Source organism: Australozyma saopauloensis, chromosome 2, assembly GCF_035610405.1.
Source record: "Australozyma saopauloensis chromosome 2, complete sequence".
NCBI classification, from domain to species: Eukaryota; Fungi; Ascomycota; class Pichiomycetes; order Serinales; family Metschnikowiaceae; genus Australozyma; species Australozyma saopauloensis.
Genome location: NC_086132.1, coordinates 1,498,902 through 1,515,844, shown reverse-complemented (window position 1 = coordinate 1,515,844; position 16,943 = coordinate 1,498,902). Strand labels below are relative to the sequence as shown.

The following is a 16,943-nucleotide window of genomic DNA, read 5'->3' as shown; positions in this document are numbered from 1 at the left end:
CAGGATACAACGCCATATGCCACGGATCATAACCATATTACTGCACATATTGCCGTATGCAAGGTTATATGCCAGATTGTTGTCTCAGTTGCGGAAGTATTCCAAATTTGTCTCATCTGGGCTAAAATAGTTGCTTCGACGATCTCGGATCCTTATTTTAAGCGTCTTCGGAGTTCCGCTTTTGAGCATTTCGTACTTTTCATGTATGCTTTTATGAGATGAAGCAGCCTTTGCCGCATGAATCATCAAACGAAACTCACTCGTCTCCCTCTGCGCGTAAGTTCTAGGTTTTAGGTTGAGCGCCCCGGCACAGCCTAGGCTCCAGAGCTCTTAAAAGCCTCAAATTGACTGTTCATTACTGTATAGGTTACGGATAAATTATCTCTAATTTTCGTCATCAGACTGCAAGTATTGCGAGTAGTCGTCGGCGGATGCAAATGTAGGCAAGCTCAGGAACTTGGTCTTCTTCTTCTTCTTCTTCTGCTCACCATCTTCGGCCAAAGCTCTCTTGGATCCTGAAGAACCCTCGTTGTCGTCGCTATCGCTAACGTCGCTGTTGAGTTCATCATCCTCTGCATCATTGAAGATACCCTCATCTTCGCTATCCATGTCATCCTCGAAATTTTGAGGTTGGCCCTCGACGCCTTCTGCATCCAGTTCATCATCCATGTCCCCTTCGTCGAGGTCACTCATATCACTGAAGTCAGCAGAGTCCAAGTCGGACTCATCACCTCCCTCAATAGCATTGTTCAGCTTCACAAGAGCATCCCAAACCTCGTCGTCATCAAGGGCATCTTTATCCTCAGCATCACCCTCTGTGGCTTTAGGCTTCTTCAGCTTAGTCTTGTGGCTATTTTGCATGAAGTACTTGTAGAAGAATTGCTCATCTGGGCGGACTTGGTTTGCCTTCTTACTGAGCCAATCGACAGTATTGACAGGCAAATCGTGAGATTTGACATTAGTAGCTTTGACCAATAGAGAACCGGTGTGGCCACCGCCCAATGGCTGCATGATGGAGGAACCCTTCAAGTTCTCTTTTTGTTTAGCATTCTTGTAGACGAATCTGTCTAGGAAGTGTGCCTGTGTGTACAATCCCAAGTCGGGTTTTGGTTGTGGGGTACCATCAAGTAAGGATTGAGCGTAGATTGCAATCGTAGGGTGATAGTGGTTTAAGAATTGAGTAATCTCCCACATGCATGACTTGTCTGCATTGGCAAACGATGGATTTCTTTTCTTTGGGTCGTAGTCCTCGGGTTTACTCTCAGAATTTTCCTTTCCTGCAACTTCGGGTCTCAGCTCCAAGCCGTCCATTAGATCAAGGATTTGTGGATGAGTCTTTGTCAATTGCATGAGAAGATAAAGCATACCTGCAACAGCTCCAATATTAAGCCACAGAGTACAAATCTGAAGAATTCTTTTCACAAATGCCAAGATTCTTGGCACGTTTTGTATGTCGTTCTTAAGGGATTTGTACAAAAGATTCAAGTAAATACCTTGCTTCGAGGAGTTTACTAGTCTTGGGTCCATCAAGGATTCGTACAAAGTTCTGTAGAACCTGTCAGCGTCCAAGTCTTGTTCTTGCACGATATGTTGAACAAGTACAAGAGCTTGGATAGATGTGTTGAAGTTTGTAGAGTGAGTAATCTTGTACAATGTGTTCAAATGGTTCAAGTAGATATCGGATGGCAAGTCAGCATATGGAAAAGCTCTGTTCAAACCCGTGAGAAGAGCAGAGAACATCTTTGCACTGCGCTCCTCAACGACATCCTTCTCTGTCTTCTCTTCAATCTTAACAGAAGCTCCTCCCTTTTTACCCTTCTTGAAAGCTTTTCTGTTGTTCTTTCTTCCACGCTCACTCTTTCCGAGTGATTTGTCGACATTCTTTTCTTTGGTAGCCGGGTCTGACTCAACCAAGATCTTCTCGAACATAGAGAAGTAAGCCTTGATCAAATGATTGGCAAGCTCAGCTTCTCCGCTTGACAAAACGGTTTGATTAAGAGTCAAGATTGTGTAATATTGTGAGTGGTGATCAGTGGCCTTTTGAAGCACCATATCCACGACAGCGTCTGAAACGATTTTCTTCATGGCAGGATGAGCCTCTTCCAATTGAAGAATTTGATAGGAAGTTTTTGCTGAAACCTTGTTATCTTGGTCACCGAGCTTATTGACACCCAATCGAAGTAAATTGGCCTCTTGCTCGGGCTTTGCCTTCAAAAGGTTGAAAATGTGCAGAACAGTGTTCATTCTGACATGCAAGATAGAGTCATGACTCAAAGTCTCAAGAACTTGAATGAATCTGAAATAACTCTTTTTGAGGTGGTCTTCGTACAAGTATAAAGCCAAAGTTCTGGCATCAGTCTCCTTTGTCAAGGGTTGTTTAGCAAAGGCAACAAGCTTGCGGTCGGGCAAAAGACCATTAATGAATAAATCTGCCATTGAATTAACTGCCTGTAGAGCAGCGTTTCTGGACTTCTTCTCACAGTAGCCCAATAAAGTGTCAAAAGCTTTGAGATTGTGAATGGGAGCTTCCTGAACAAGCAAGGTCAAGGCTGAGATTTTATCGTTCAAAGTACCATCGGAAAGAATTTGCGACAAGAACTTCTTTTGAGAGTTAATCGAGGAGAACTCCTGCAAGTATGTCTTATTTTCCTTGTCGAGAAGAGCTTGTCCCTTCTCGGTGAGTCTCTCCATCGCAAACCTGTCCAATTTAGCACCAGCTTCGTGCTTTTCCACTTCAATATTATACCAGTCGATTCTAAACTCAATTTCAAGTTTACCGGCCTTGACAAAATTGAAGTCAGTAATTTTGTCGGCTTTCTCGGTGATAACTGGCTTAGCTTTGTCTGTCAGAGCTGACTTTTTGTCGTATTGTTCTTCCTCCTGTTCTTCTTCTTCTTCTACTTCATCCTCCTCCTTTTCCTCCTCCTCCTCCTCTTCTTCATCATCTTCTTCTTCTTCTTTTTCTTCTTCCTTTTCGTTTTCTTCCACAGCCTCAATTTCATCCTCATCATCTTCGGCTACAAGAGGACCTGTTGGAAGACCCAAACCCTTGATGAAACTGGAAATATCGGACTCAAGGGCGAGATCTTTTTCAGCAGGAGCAAATTCTGTTTCACTAGCATCATCATCATCAATATCAGCGACTAATTGAAGGTCTTCTTCGGTAGCACCAAGGGCTAAAGCTTCTCTTCTGAGAATCGACTTTTCATCTACAGCATCGCTAGAGTCTTTGGAATTGGATTCAATTGGAGCCTTCTTATTTCTTGTGTCTTTGTGTTCACTCTTCTTGTCTCGTTTTTGATTCTTGTTCTGTTTTGACTTGGGAGTGTCAGATTTTTTGTCCACAGCTTGATTCTGGCTCTTCTTATTTTCTTTTGGAGCGGCTTGTTTCTTGCCACTGGAGCCTGAAAGCTTCAGAGCAATCGAGTCCTTCAAAGCACTCAAATTTAGGTTCAAACCCTCCATGTCTGTGCTGTAGGTTATCACAAGTCTACAGATTCACTTTTAGATCCGATGAGGTTCACGTGATCTCATCGCACATCTTAGTTTCAAAAACAATGAATGAATTGAACCCAAATATTAATATAAAAGTTTGAACTATAGGGTTGAAATTTGATCAATCTTCTATAATTTTTCTCTTGATTTTTTTTTTGATGATCTTCTTCTCATGTTATCTTCTATCAGAGGGTGGACTTGACGTTGCATTCCACTAAATGTCACTTGAACTGAAGGAAAGTTCATTATGAGGTTTGAAGATTGAATTACATGGATAGAGTTCGTTAAATAGAATTGTCCCGTTGATGCAAGATATCATAATTCTATTAGCGTTGATTATCCGCCAAAGAATGATATGATAAACCTGCATTGAAGTCTCACTCACACATGTAGAATTTGCAACCATCGTGAGTAATCTCAACTTGCTATCTAGAAGCGACTAGTCAGAATCCTTATTTATCTTATTTTCGGTCACCTGTAGGATATTGATATTAGTTGACTATTTTCATTTCTAGTAGTATCTTTGCAACTCATTGCGATTCTGAAGACATACAAAGACTCAGACAGCTTTGTCTGGTAAACGTGTTGGCATCATACCATGATAATATTTCAATTTCGATAATTATGTGCGTATCTTTCTAATGCTCAGAACCGATGGAGGTGACAAGAACTCGATTTCAATAATGATGTCAAAGAGAATTAAACTATCAAAGCATCATCATGTCACTTATCAATAACAGAAACTGAGTATTTGCTATACTGCAGCAATTCAGCCTTCTTCAGCACTAAAGTTTCTATTGCACTATACTTGTTACGAATCATTAGAGCCTAAGAACATGTTGAACTCCACATGACCACAGCTCAAACTTAAAAATAGCCGCTGTAAATTAGATGACAGTCTGAAAATAATTTTGACTATTTTCGACTACTCTCTTCTTCATTATTGGCCCATGTCCTGTCAACTCACTACTCTCAAGCCTGATCAGATCCGCCAATGGAGCATCTCCGCTGGGGAGAAATTGGGGTAAACGCCCGGAAAAACATCAGGTGAGGCCGTGTGCAGTACCGCATCATAGGATGCAAAATGAACACTCTTATGCGGTAACAGGCTATTTCGGAACCATTGATGGGAAGAATTTGAAAAGCCACATTTAGCCTCTTCGATATGTTTTAACTAGTTCCGCAAAAGCTGTGCCCTTCAGCTTCTCTCTATCATTCAGTATCATGTGTTCTCCCTGTAATCGCTCGGAAAAAGGTGCATTGTCGTCCGGCATGCAACGCAAAATGACCCCCTCCTAAGATAGGGAACGGATAAACTCCATGCAGACATATATGGCTGCTTTTTTTCCTTGTCACAGCAAATAACGAGAGGTTTAGTACAACATTCATTTATCCAAAACCTTGTCTTTATGTCCTCGAATAAAGTATGGCCGGTCTTTGAGGCCCCCCTTATTACTCGCTCCTCCTCGGAGATCTACGACTTACCTTGTCCATACATTCTCTCTAAAAAAGTACTCGGAACAGGCTCCTACGCTGATGTATACGAATGTAAAAACACGATCAACGGGGCACATTACGCTGCGAAAAGATTTAAGAAAAAACTCATTTATGGTTTGGAGCTGATGCTTCAGAGAGAGTTCCAAGTTCTCAAAGCTGTGCTGAGAGAACATAAGAATATTCTTCTGATGGTCGACTACTTCGAAACAAATGAGTACTTCTATTTGGTCACCGACTTAGCAAACGGAGGTGAGCTTTTTGAACGTATTACACAAGGCCCTGGCGGCAAGCTCACCCTCAATGATACACGCAGCATCCTCTATAACCTTTTATCTGCCCTAGCACACTTGCATAGAAATAACATCGTGCATCGTGACATCAAAGCAGAAAACATTTTGTTTGCGTCACGCAACTCAAGAGCAAGTCTGTTGTTGCTTGCAGACTTCGGCCACGCCCAGATCCTCGCTGGCGAGGATTTGGCAGATTGTTTTGGCGGAACACTTAGTTACTTGGCTCCTGAGGTTGTCCGCAGAGAGCGCCACGGCTTTCCCGTTGATATGTGGGCTGTTGGAGTCCTCACATACTTCATGCTTTGTGGCTACACCCCTTTTGACTGCGATACTGACAAAGAAACGAAAGAGATGATCACCACAGCAGATTATGTGTACGAGCCCGAGGATTACTGGGGACATATTCCTCAAGTTGCCAAGGATTTCATTGACAAGTGTTTATGCTTAGATCCAAAGGATCGTTTATCTGCTGAAGACGCCTTAAAACATCCGTTTATTGCAGAATTGGCTACTCCTGCCATGTCCACCACTTCGCTTCAGGCTCTCCACGATGCAGTTTGGAAATTACACAACTCTAGACAGGCCTCTTCTTCCAACTTGTTGAAAACTAAATCTTCAAGTAATTTGTCCAAAACTTTCTCTTCGTCCAGTTTAGCGAGATCTTCTTACACAAGTATCCCTAAAGTTCTTGCTGCAACTATGGCTAAGCTGCCATCTTCAAATCTCAGTAATACAAGACCTGAGGGAAACTTCCTGTCGCTGTCCTCTCGTCAATCTACTGATAACTGCAGTGCGCTTCTTGGCGGTAAATGCTACTCTCCAGAGACAGTGACTGCATTCACAACTCCTGTTACTTCGGGACCCAATTCTAGACAGCAATCACATACAAACTTGCATAGTCTTCTGATCAAGCCACTCAATGCACCTGCGGTCACCACGGGTCACCGCGACGGAAACGCTAATTTCATGTTATAGTAAAATAGATCAATATCACACACATCAGCATAACTAAGATCCTATTTAAATACCTCAAACTACTTTATTTGTTTAAAAATGCTCTTTTTATTTAATTTGACAGCTGCGAAGTGGCCTCACTTCGGCGTTTGTTGAAGGAATTGCGATGTCATTTGTTCTGCCAACCCAATCTAGGATGGTCGAGCATCCCAAGTCGCCGTTTCGGGAACCCCACCTTCCTGAAGAGCTCATCGATTGAAAGGAGGTGGAGCATAAATTTTCATAGTGATGAGGTATTTGAGGAGACCAACGGACCTCGAATGTAGAAGTCATTGACCGAACAATTGCATATATTATAATGACTATCGAACAAAAGACTATCTATGAAAGGGTGCAATACATCTACTCGCGCAACAACAAGACTATTCAAAACCTTAGAATACAAAAATCGGCTCGTTTGAGCAAAGAGGAGGTTTTGGAAGACTTACTGGCTGCAAAATTAGACATTGAAGCTCAGGAATGTGGTACCGAAGGCTTGATCGTAAAAGTCGGTGAGAATTTGAAATATTTCGAGTTTGAAAAGGATGGAAAGTTTATCGGTTTTGCGACCGAGAAGTTTTTTCCCACCAATTTCGATGTATGGTTTTTGACCACCATGCTCAAGAACAGTTCAATTGACTTCAACTTTGCCCTGGAAATTGAAATTGGTAGGAAGGAAGCCGAAGCTATAACAAAAATTTTTGAAACAGAAATTAAGAACTCTGCGCGCACCGATAGATGGGAAGAGGGCCGGGAACAATTCGTTGAAAACGTACGCTTCTTTACCTCCAGGGGCTTGCCTGTCAGCGCTGTTCTTCCAGCATTTCCGTGCAAATCCTTCAATCTTGAGAAAGTACACTCTCCTCAACCGGATCTAGGTGAAGAACTTGCTATTCGCAGAATCATCGAGTTTGTGGTCCAGGTGAACAAGGTGTACTCACCAGGTGTGCATTTCTATATTGTAAGCGATGGACATGTTTTCAGCGACTGTGTGAATGTCGATGATGACGTTGTTGACGAATTCACTCAGGGTCTCAAGGATATTTATGACAGAGTGAGGCCTCAGGGCTTTGACGGACTTTTCTTCAAAGGTCTCAACGACTGCTTTGAGTCTCATTGCAAGGCTGAAATTTCCAATGTATTAGATGGCATTGAAGTCGATCATTACTTGGAGACAAAGCTTGATAGAGAAACTGAACTCAACCGTAAGATCTTGATGCTTGGTTGTGACGACAGCGCCGAGCTCATCAGAGAGCAGATCCAAACGCCCGGCCACCCTCGACTTTACTTATACAGAGGATTCAACAAATTCATGAAAGAGGATTTGATGAGCACTCCTGCCGCCAAATTGTCTTCGCAAAAGCGGTTCAAGAAGATGGTGTCTAATGTATCGTTTGAGATGATCAGAAGAAATGATGCCTACTCCAACTTGGTTGAATTGGTCTTTCCCTTCCACTTGCGTTTGTCGATCCATGCACACACCAACTCCGGGCCAAAATATGGAATCAGAATGTTGAACCCTGAAATTTGCCGCACTGTCAATCATGACCAAGACGAAGAGGACAAATTGCTTCACATCCCTACGCCTTGGCATAATGCTGTATTTAAAGTCAGCGATGAGCAAAAGTTCATCATCTCCAATTCAAAGCTTCACGAAAGATTCGAGGCAGACGAGAACTACACCGGTGGATGGAACGATAACCAAAGATGTTTCGTTTACATCCGTACAACTCAGTAAGTTAACCTTCTGGGTTTTAGATTAATTAGAATTTTAGAGTATTAGACAAATTAGACTTATAATTGAAAAATATGCGAAATCTCACTTGTGTATGAATGCTGGGTAGCAACTTGAATTTATAAATTTTTCACGCTTTCCCTCAAACTCTCATTAACTACACATAACACAAATTCTCAAAAACAATTAATTTTTAAAGATACGAAAGAATTTCAAGAGACAGAGAATTTCTAAGTTCATTTTCACTCAATTCATAATTCCAGTGTTTAGTACTGACAATCCTCAATAGCAAAGTCTTATCGCAACATACCGGATCGTTCACCACTGTGAACTTGTCTTTTTACAATATGTCTTGGGAACAAAGTACAATCACGCTAGCTCCGAGAACAAAAGGCTGCTACCTAGTTACAGATGAAGTTTTGGCAAAGTTGCCCCAATTGAAAGAGTACAAGGTTGGGCTTTTGCATCTTTTTCTCCAGCATACTTCAGCAGGTATCACATTGAACGAGAACTGCGATCCAGATGTGAGAGAGGATATGACTTCTTCGTTGGACAGAATGGTTCCGGAGGGCGACTTCTACATTCATGCCGATGAGGGACCAGACGACATGCCGGGCCATGTCAAGAGCTCTACTATTGGAGTCGACTTGACCATTCCCATCAAGAACGGAAGACTCGCAACTGGTACGTGGCAAGGAATCTATTTGTGTGAGTTCCGTACTTACAGACATCAGAGACGTTTGGTGGCCACCATCCAGGGTCAGAAGTAGGAGGGCGCTAGTATTATTGGTGAACGTTATGTATATAGTAATATCATCGAGAATTGAATTATCCAGCATGAACTGAACGGATGCGGATGCAGGGTTACTGAATTCGTTAATTTTGGCCCTCAATTGGTTGTGCTAAGAGCTCGGGAGTCGGTCTCTCTTGGGTATTTTCGTCCTGCTCGTAGATCGATATGCTGTACTCGCGCAATGCATTTTCTCTTGCAAGTTTGAGCGTTTCTAAAGATGCCTTGAGTTCGTTCAGCTTCTTCCATGTTTTGTCCTGAAGTAAACTGTACCAGCCATTGTGGCGAAGACACTTTCTCCTGTCTTGCAAGCAGATACTATTGTTGGAGTGATCTTCCGCTTGGTATGCCAGCAACACGCCATCAATTTCCTCCTTGAATAAATTGTACACTGACGGACTGGTCTGGGAGGCAGCGCCAGCCAAGTCAGGTACACTCTTTGGATCATCAATATCCTTGCTGACATTCTTATCGAAACAACAGAGATCAATCTTTTTGGGCCTTGTCAGTTTCTTTTTACCCTTTTTGGACTTCTCTGTCTCCTGATTATCCCCTACCAACTCAGTTAACATCTCGTTGATGGTTTCGTTTCTCTTCTTGATGAGTAACACATAGTCCCTCTTTTTCAGCAAGATGTCAATTTCGGCACGCAACTTAGTTTGTTGCAAATCGTTCTCTTCGATCGAGTCCTTCACCAGAGGAGGCAATTTGTCAAGGTCCTGGTTGGCCACAACCTCGAGTTCTGGAAACTTCAACCCCAACTGTTCTAGATTGGCGTGTGTATCACAGTAATGTATCACAAAATTTATATCCTCCTTTGAGAAATGCAGCGAGCCAGTGAGTTTCAGGCGCAAAAATGACTTTCCACACTCATCAGAACAGTACTTAGACTCCTCTTTTGTCCGTGCAGCTTTCCAACAAAGTGGCCGGCGACATTTACGGTTCCATCTCGTAACTCCCTTCCCCTTCCAATGACAAAACTTACAATAGAAGCGATCTAGTAGGCCCAGGTGTTGGTTGTCTATTTTCATGCATTTCGTGTGGAACCATTCTTCACAGCCATCACAAGATATCATGAGGGAGCCATGATCGGGTTTACGACATATACAAAACAATTCTTCCGAGTTGAGATTGAACTTTGGGGAGTTGAGGAATCTTTTATATTGTTTGGCGATATCGTCAGAGTCAAGATCATCGAGCTCTGATTTGACTCTCTTCGATTCAGACGATGCAAAAGTCGAGGGTGACTTGGACTTTCTCTTGCGAGCATCGCTATCAAATCCCGTGTCTGTGAGCGGGGTGTCCTCTTTATCAGACATGGTTAGTTTGGATCAATGGAGTTGATGTTACGCGTTTGCAATGTGGGGTGCAGTTGAGGTAGGCACAAAAAGAAGCAGATGTACTTGGAGAAATCAATTTTTAGAACATCCTTCTATTAGATTGCGAAAAATTTGAAATCTTTTGTTTTTTAGTGAGCGTTCGGACACTTGATTTCTCTATCTATATCTGTTGATTCATGATTAATGGAGCTAATCAATACTCTACATGAACTAAAAAAAAAGTTTCAATTTCATTAAAATTTCCTGGCTACCAAGTGAACGTTCATATTCTAAGACCGATTTGGGCTAGCTTGTGGCCTCCTCCATCTCAACATCTTCAGCTTCAGCTTTTTCTTTGCCTGCTTTCATCAAATTCTCAGATCCGTTGCCAAAATGACTCTCCTCATCCTCTTCGCCCTTGGTCATATCCTCATCATTCTCGGGGTCGTTCTCTAAATCTTTTTCATCTACCTTGTCAGATTGCGCACCGTCATCTTCATCATCGCCTTTGCTGTCTCTACCGGACTCCTCAGCCTTTTCCTCGCTATCGCTATTGTCGTCAGCGTGATCAAATACATCTTTTGGTTTGTAAACTTCTAACAAACAGTCGTCGCCAACGGAGGCAAGAAGGCCGGGAATCGTTGGATGGACAGCAAAGTCGTTAATTCTTCTGGTATGGCCACCGTGGATAAATTGCAAACAGGGGTCGGCGGTTTGTTTTAGTCTCTTTTTGCTGTCAGTAACCTCAAATGATGGAGTGAAATCTTCGCCCAACTGGCTCAAATCCCAGGTGAGAACTCTCTTATCCAAGCCCCAAGAGTAAAGAAGATCTGGCTCTGCAGATCCGCCCCATTTCAACCCAACCACTGAGTCGTTGTGGCCGTAGAATTTCCTTAATGGCTCTTTGGTGTTTCTAGCATCATACAAAGTCACAAGATTATCTCTTCCCGCAGTCGCGAAGAGAGTTGTGATTTCAGGATGAAACTGGATTGCATTCTGAATGTATGTTTCCGAAAATTTCATGGCTGGCGACTCTTCCGGAGCTCGAAGATCATGAATTTGAATGTAGTAGTCATCAGCGACTGACCCGAAGAGCACCTTTGAGGGCTTGCTGTACGAGATGTCATTGATGACAGCAGAATGTGAGTTAAAGACTTTCACTGGCGCACTAGTTGCGGAAATATCCCACAAGGCAATTTTGTTATCGTTCGCACCACTAAGGAACTGCAGCTCAGAGATCCATTCTAAGCAATAACCCTCTTCGCTGTGGTAAGCCAACTTCTGGTCGGCTTCTTCGCCTTCTCTAAATATATGGATGGCACCCTTGTTATCGAAGGTCACTATTCTCTTTCCATCTGGAGATACTCTCACAGCATTGACCTCTCCGGGATGTTTCCACAGATGCGTCTTTTTGATCGCATTTTCGGTCACGTTGGCAGGAATCGGTATGTTTTCGCTGAACGCAAAGTCTGCAAAGTCAGGGGCCAATGTGGACGGTAAAGCCACCTCCATGATGTGTACATAGTCCTGGCCTTTGCCAGAAGTGTTAGTTCCAAGAGCTAATTTGGCAGTGACTACGTTTTTGTTGTCAGAGACAGTGTATTGGGGGTAGAAGTCAGTCAGTAACGATGGATATTCCAATGCTATGGTGTGTATTGTGTCGTAGAGGAGAGGGACGGTTTTCTTCCAGATCTTGAACTCTTCGTTGATGACTTTTTCGCGTAGTTGGTGCTCAGACACTATAACCTGTTCTGCGGCAGCAGATGTGTCACTGGCTACGGTCATTGCGGGGATTGTGGAGAGATGGTGGGTAGATAAGGTTGTAGTAGGTGTTGATAGTTTGAGATCAGTACCTCCGCAATACACTGTAAAAATGGGAGGCCTTCAAAAAAAGACGATGATTAGGAGAAAAAAAACTTATGGAAAAATTGCTAAATGTGCAATCTAGAGATTCTTATTTTGTGTTTGATATAATGAGCAGTCGACTTATTGAGTGGTTGATCGCTGTATGTGCACTTCATGGTTGACCCAAAACATAGTGGGCACACATGTGTACACTGATTTGCAACTAAAAACTAGAAAAAGCCGATTTTCGAGAGAATCTGTTTCCATGACTAGGCTTTGTATCATTTTGTGCGCTTTGTCTGTCTTCTCAAACCAGTTGAGATGTGCTAGTGACAAGCGGCGCGACACCAATTGCTGCAATTGTGGCACTTAAATAGACAATCGCTTTCACAGCATACAGATGTGGCGCTTCAATCAAATATCAATTCTAGTCGGTGAGATTGTTGAGTGTCCATTCCAGAGAATAATCACATAATTCATCTGTGTAACTACCCACTCCAAGAATTCAGTTTCTTCACATCTGTAAATATGCTTCCTCAGCATCCAAATGTTCAATGTTCAACTTAAATGACTCCACCACCCAAATCGTCAACATCCTCCTCCACTTCAAACGCCTCACTGAACAAGTACACCGTGGCGAAAATCAAGAGTCCCCCGATAAGTGTCAACCACAACGCAGTGGAACTCAATTGCTTGGAATGATGGAGCAACATCGGAATCGATACACCCGTCACCACTAGAAAAGCAGTCAAGAACTGGGCTAGCTCCTGCACTGCCAGCGCCAGTGTACTCGACAGCGGATCAAAATTGAAGTCGTAATCGGTCAGAGATGCTGCGGCCTTAGCCACCACCACGGGAATATACGCTATGGCAAAAATGATGCCGTCTACGATGGAGAGCCAGTTGCTGAAGATGCCAGCAAGAACCACCAAAAGGAAGCCCAATGCGAGCACCATGGCAAGATTGATGATCTTGTTGACTGGGTTTTTCTGCAGATTGAACGTCGAGTTCATTTTGGCAGACGAATTGAGTTTTTATGGGTGTTGGTCACTAGTGGTAGTTGACAGTGTGAGTTTCTGGAGAGGTGATAAGGTGAGGCATGTAGCAGTTGGATAGAGGTGTCTGACAGAGCAGAGGAGATAAAATAAAAGTCAGTTCTGGAAACAGACGAAAAAATAGAGAAAGAATAATTTATTCAGCCCATTATCAACAATTTGAATCTTGAATTGAGAGTATTTACAAGAGGGATTGTCTCCTAGTCTGCTACTGACTTGTACTATAGTGAGTGATCAAATACAAGGATATACAGAACAGGGCCCAATCAATCTTCTTTAAAAAGAGTATTTCGCTCGGAATGGAATAGACACGAAAAAAATTGTACTAAATAAGCATTGATAGAAATAAATTTCACAATTTACCCCACATTCATGAGACTATCTACTTCCCTTTCTCGCACTGGTAAGCTCCCTACTACAACCTCCCAATGCTGTTTCGGGAACTAACAAACCCTCAGGTGATTCTCAAACCTACTTGCGAGGTATCGTCTCCCATCGGATATGACCCAGAAACAAAGCTCTCCAAGCTGGACGCCAAAAAACCATCGCAGGCCCAACTAGACAAACTAAAGGTCAAAAAGGCATGGGAGTTTGCCACCAGCCCGGCCAAAAGCATCCCCATGAATCTCATCATGAGCTACATGACCGGAAACTCGCTCCAGATGATTCCCATGATGATGACATTCATGCTTTTGTGGTCTCCTCTTGCTGCTATTTTCAACGACACCAATAGAGGCTTCGAGCCATTTGCGACGGAAAGAAACAGACACGAGCTCATTCTACCAAAGTTGGTGTTCATTCTTTGCCACGTGGCTAGCATATTGATTGGTGTATGGAAACTAGATAAGATGGGCATTATTCCTCACAAGGAGGCCGACTGGATGGACTGGAAGGTTCCTGCCACGATTGCCGAGAAACTCTCAGTTTCCTTCTGAGCGCACACGAGACTTGGTCTCCGGGTCCACGGATTCCGAAGCCTTTTCGAATATTTGCTGCAAGTTGAACTTGTCGAACTTCTGGAAGTCCGAGACCACCGCCATTCCGACATTCGTTTTGTAGCACTCGACCATGATCAACTTATCGTAGTTCTTGAGGTCCACCGAGTGGCCGTGCTCGGTGCCGACCAACTTGGCAATTTGCTTGATGATGTCTTCCTTCTCCAAGCTGTTGAAGTTTCTGCGAGTCACCTGGATGGCGAACTTGACTGGCTTCTGGTCTTCTTGGTGGAAGTGTGGCTTCAAAACCGTCTTGGCCAATTTTTCTAGTTCCTCTGCTGACGCTGATACAGAGCTTTCGATCGGCGAGAGCTTTTGTGTGAAACGAGTGTTTTTCTGTTTAGATTCGTAGGCCTCTTCACATAGCGAGTGCACCAAGTCAACTGCGACTGCAGGTTTTTTCGTTTTTACAAATACAAGACACTCACATCCTAGCTCCATAGGCACGAGAAGCGGATGCCCCTTGGCGGATTTCTCCTTCTTCATCAGCTTCAACTCGTTCTCCACCTGTTCCTCTACGGTCAATTCCTTCTTCTCGCCCTCTTCCTTGGACTCCCTGGACTCCTTATCGCTTTCGTCGTCCCCGATTTGTTCTTTCCAGTTGGGATACAACTCCTCGATCTTCTCGCTGAGAAGACGGACCAACTCCTTTCTACAGCCAAGTTCTCTTCCACGATTGCAGGTGGCATAGACGCCGCTGGTGTTCGGGTCTATGAATCCACTGACCTTGTATTTCTTGTTGCGGTTTCCGGAGCCGCTGTCGGCCTTTCTTTTGCCCATTGTAGCTATTTACAGTGTAGTTGGTGGGAGATCAGCTGGGTGAAATACTCATCGTAGATTACCGCGATGTCCTTCCTGTACTACCCCACATAAACATTGGAGAGTTGCATCTGTAGAGTGTTCACAATACATTTATTAAGAAGAACTGAAAAGAATTGTTGGCCGCCCAATTTATTTTAGATTTTGTTTTCGTTTCAAACTTCTTTGACGAGACTAGAGCCCCAATTGCCCCTATATCCCCAACGCCATTCAATTGCACCTGAAACAACTTAGAGTATTGTCTATCACCATACCCCATTGCCAAATCCAAAACCATTAAGAATGCCACATGTCTTGCTGTGGCAGGATCTCCCGTCGGAAGTATGGGACCTCATCTTGATGAACTTACTGGTGGATGAATATCTTGACTTGTACAAGCTGGTGGAAGGTCCGTTCAAGGAGTTCCTCAACGATAGCACTAGATTTAATGCGTTGTTCCATATGAACTATGGCAAACAGCTTGAAGCTTTTGAGTGGGGAGACGCTAATCTTCTTCCCGATTCGTACATGGTGTATAGACTGAATTACCTAAATGAAGTAGAGAAGATAATGCGTCGCATACACGAGCTCAATTTGCCCGAACCATCATCCGATGACCCGAAATATTCTCCCGATAACTATCCGCCGGAGCTCATGACCTCAATTGTCGAATTGAGCTGCAAACCAGAGTACAAGCTAGTGTCGCTACATCATGCTGCACAGCAAGAAGAAGTGATCAAAGGAAAGCTAGCCGCTGCGGCGCTAGATCCGGAAAACTGCATGGATATCAATTTACAAGAAGCTTCTTGGGCACTCCATCTAGCGCACATGCAACAGTTCTCGCAGAGCGTCCAATTCTTTCGCGATAGCGAAGCCAAATGCGATCATGACCTAGAGCGCTGTCATTTCGAGCTTGCACGGTGCCGTGCAGACTTTAGTGCTTTGGCGCCATTCAGAACCAAAGTTCTTAATCAGATTCGCAAACGCATCACGGACTTCAATAGCTCCTACTCCAAACGCCTAAGGTTTCAGTCTCGAGATATGTTTCATGGCTACTTGAGAACCATCTGTTTGATCATCACTAGATACTTGCCTTTTAAAACAATCGCAACGAGACAAAATCAGAATGACGGACTCCTTGGCTTCTACAGCGGACAAACTATTGCCTCGATGAATATCGTCTTGGCTGTGATAGCCAAAATTCTCCAAGAGGAATTGTTCGACAAATTTATCTTGGAATATCCACAAACTATTTTGAGAAAAATAGTTGTCAAGGTCAGTCAGCTATTTATTATTGCCGGCGACACAATTATCTCTATCGGTCCTGACTACTCAGCTAGTGTGTACTCCATCGACAATGTTAGATCTAATTATCATTGGGATGACTTCAGTCCGATCCGTTACATTGATGCAGTGGAAAATGCTTATTCTTTTCACAAACCGGAATCGGAATTGTTCTTTAATGACCCGAACGAATTGAGCACAAGAGATTGGTCACCAGAAAAATCAGGTCCTGGTACAGAAAGGTTGCGCTTCGTGAGATTGCTACTTTTGTGGATCTGTAATCGTTCTCGGTTTGAATTATCCGAGGTAAAGCCTATAATGCAGAGCCAAGACTTCTATCACTATTTCTCATGTATGCGATACCATCTCGAGGCATACAAACCATCCAACTTTGGCATTTTTCTCAAGGAGCTCAAACCAAAGAAAGTTGACCCCTCGGAAAGGCATCCTTTGGTCATAAACTGGAATCAACGATACATTGGTGCCAAGTTTGGAGTCATGAAAAGACCAGACCCATCAGGAATAAGACAAGACGATCTAGAATTTCTCATAGTTTTCCCCTTTGATAACATAGAGCCTGCTATGACTACGGCGGACAGCTTTAAGTTGCTTAAGCCCGCAGATTTTGGAGCTAGGTTTGCCGCATATCTCTACTGGGTAATCTGTTCTGAGGGAGGAAACTACCTCACTCGATACTGTCAGCCCAATCTCGAAATTACAGAGGAACAAATTAGTTTGTACTTCGACCGAGATAATTTTCGATGATGCTTGGTTTTACCCAAATGATATCATCGGAGGACCCTTTCTTGACTCCGAAGAGGTCCTCAGCGTTTCTACACATGGGCCA

At 43.3% G+C, this 16,943-nt stretch overlaps 8 protein-coding genes across 8 annotated transcripts; 4 read left to right on the top strand and 4 right to left on the bottom strand.

Annotated features, from left to right (window-relative positions):
* Positions 1-384: 384 nt before the first annotated feature.
* On the bottom strand, positions 385-3,465 carry PUMCH_001892 (uncharacterized protein; the record flags this gene model as incomplete). The annotated part of the gene is made up of 1 exon (XM_063020926.1): positions 385-3,465. The coding sequence occupies one exon, from the start codon at positions 3,463-3,465 to the stop codon at positions 385-387; it is 3,081 nt and encodes a 1,026-aa protein (XP_062876996.1).
* Positions 3,466-4,904: 1,439 nt separating this feature from the next.
* Positions 4,905-6,257, top strand: PUMCH_001891 (uncharacterized protein; the record flags this gene model as incomplete). Its single annotated transcript, XM_063020925.1, has 1 exon — positions 4,905-6,257. One exon carries the CDS (start codon positions 4,905-4,907, stop codon positions 6,255-6,257), a length of 1,353 nt encoding a protein of 450 aa, XP_062876995.1.
* A 337-nt stretch (positions 6,258-6,594) lies between these two features.
* On the top strand, positions 6,595-8,013 carry PUMCH_001890 (uncharacterized protein; the record flags this gene model as incomplete). The annotated part of the gene is made up of 1 exon (XM_063020924.1): positions 6,595-8,013. One exon carries the CDS (start codon positions 6,595-6,597, stop codon positions 8,011-8,013), a length of 1,419 nt encoding a protein of 472 aa, XP_062876994.1.
* Positions 8,014-8,886: 873 nt separating this feature from the next.
* Positions 8,887-10,119, bottom strand: PUMCH_001889 (uncharacterized protein; the record flags this gene model as incomplete). The annotated part of the gene is made up of 1 exon (XM_063020923.1): positions 8,887-10,119. The coding sequence occupies one exon, from the start codon at positions 10,117-10,119 to the stop codon at positions 8,887-8,889; it is 1,233 nt and encodes a 410-aa protein (XP_062876993.1).
* Positions 10,120-10,425: 306 nt separating this feature from the next.
* PUMCH_001888 (uncharacterized protein) lies at positions 10,426-11,904 on the bottom strand (the record flags this gene model as incomplete). The annotated part of the gene is made up of 1 exon (XM_063020922.1): positions 10,426-11,904. One exon carries the CDS (start codon positions 11,902-11,904, stop codon positions 10,426-10,428), a length of 1,479 nt encoding a protein of 492 aa, XP_062876992.1.
* Positions 11,905-13,447: 1,543 nt separating this feature from the next.
* On the top strand, positions 13,448-13,954 carry PUMCH_001887 (uncharacterized protein; the record flags this gene model as incomplete). The annotated part of the gene is made up of 1 exon (XM_063020921.1): positions 13,448-13,954. The coding sequence occupies one exon, from the start codon at positions 13,448-13,450 to the stop codon at positions 13,952-13,954; it is 507 nt and encodes a 168-aa protein (XP_062876991.1).
* PUMCH_001886 (uncharacterized protein) lies at positions 13,940-14,794 on the bottom strand (the record flags this gene model as incomplete). Its single annotated transcript, XM_063020920.1, has 1 exon — positions 13,940-14,794. One exon carries the CDS (start codon positions 14,792-14,794, stop codon positions 13,940-13,942), a length of 855 nt encoding a protein of 284 aa, XP_062876990.1.
* A 321-nt stretch (positions 14,795-15,115) lies between these two features.
* PUMCH_001885 (uncharacterized protein) lies at positions 15,116-16,861 on the top strand (the record flags this gene model as incomplete). Its single annotated transcript, XM_063020919.1, has 1 exon — positions 15,116-16,861. The coding sequence occupies one exon, from the start codon at positions 15,116-15,118 to the stop codon at positions 16,859-16,861; it is 1,746 nt and encodes a 581-aa protein (XP_062876989.1).
* Positions 16,862-16,943: the final 82 nt, after the last annotated feature.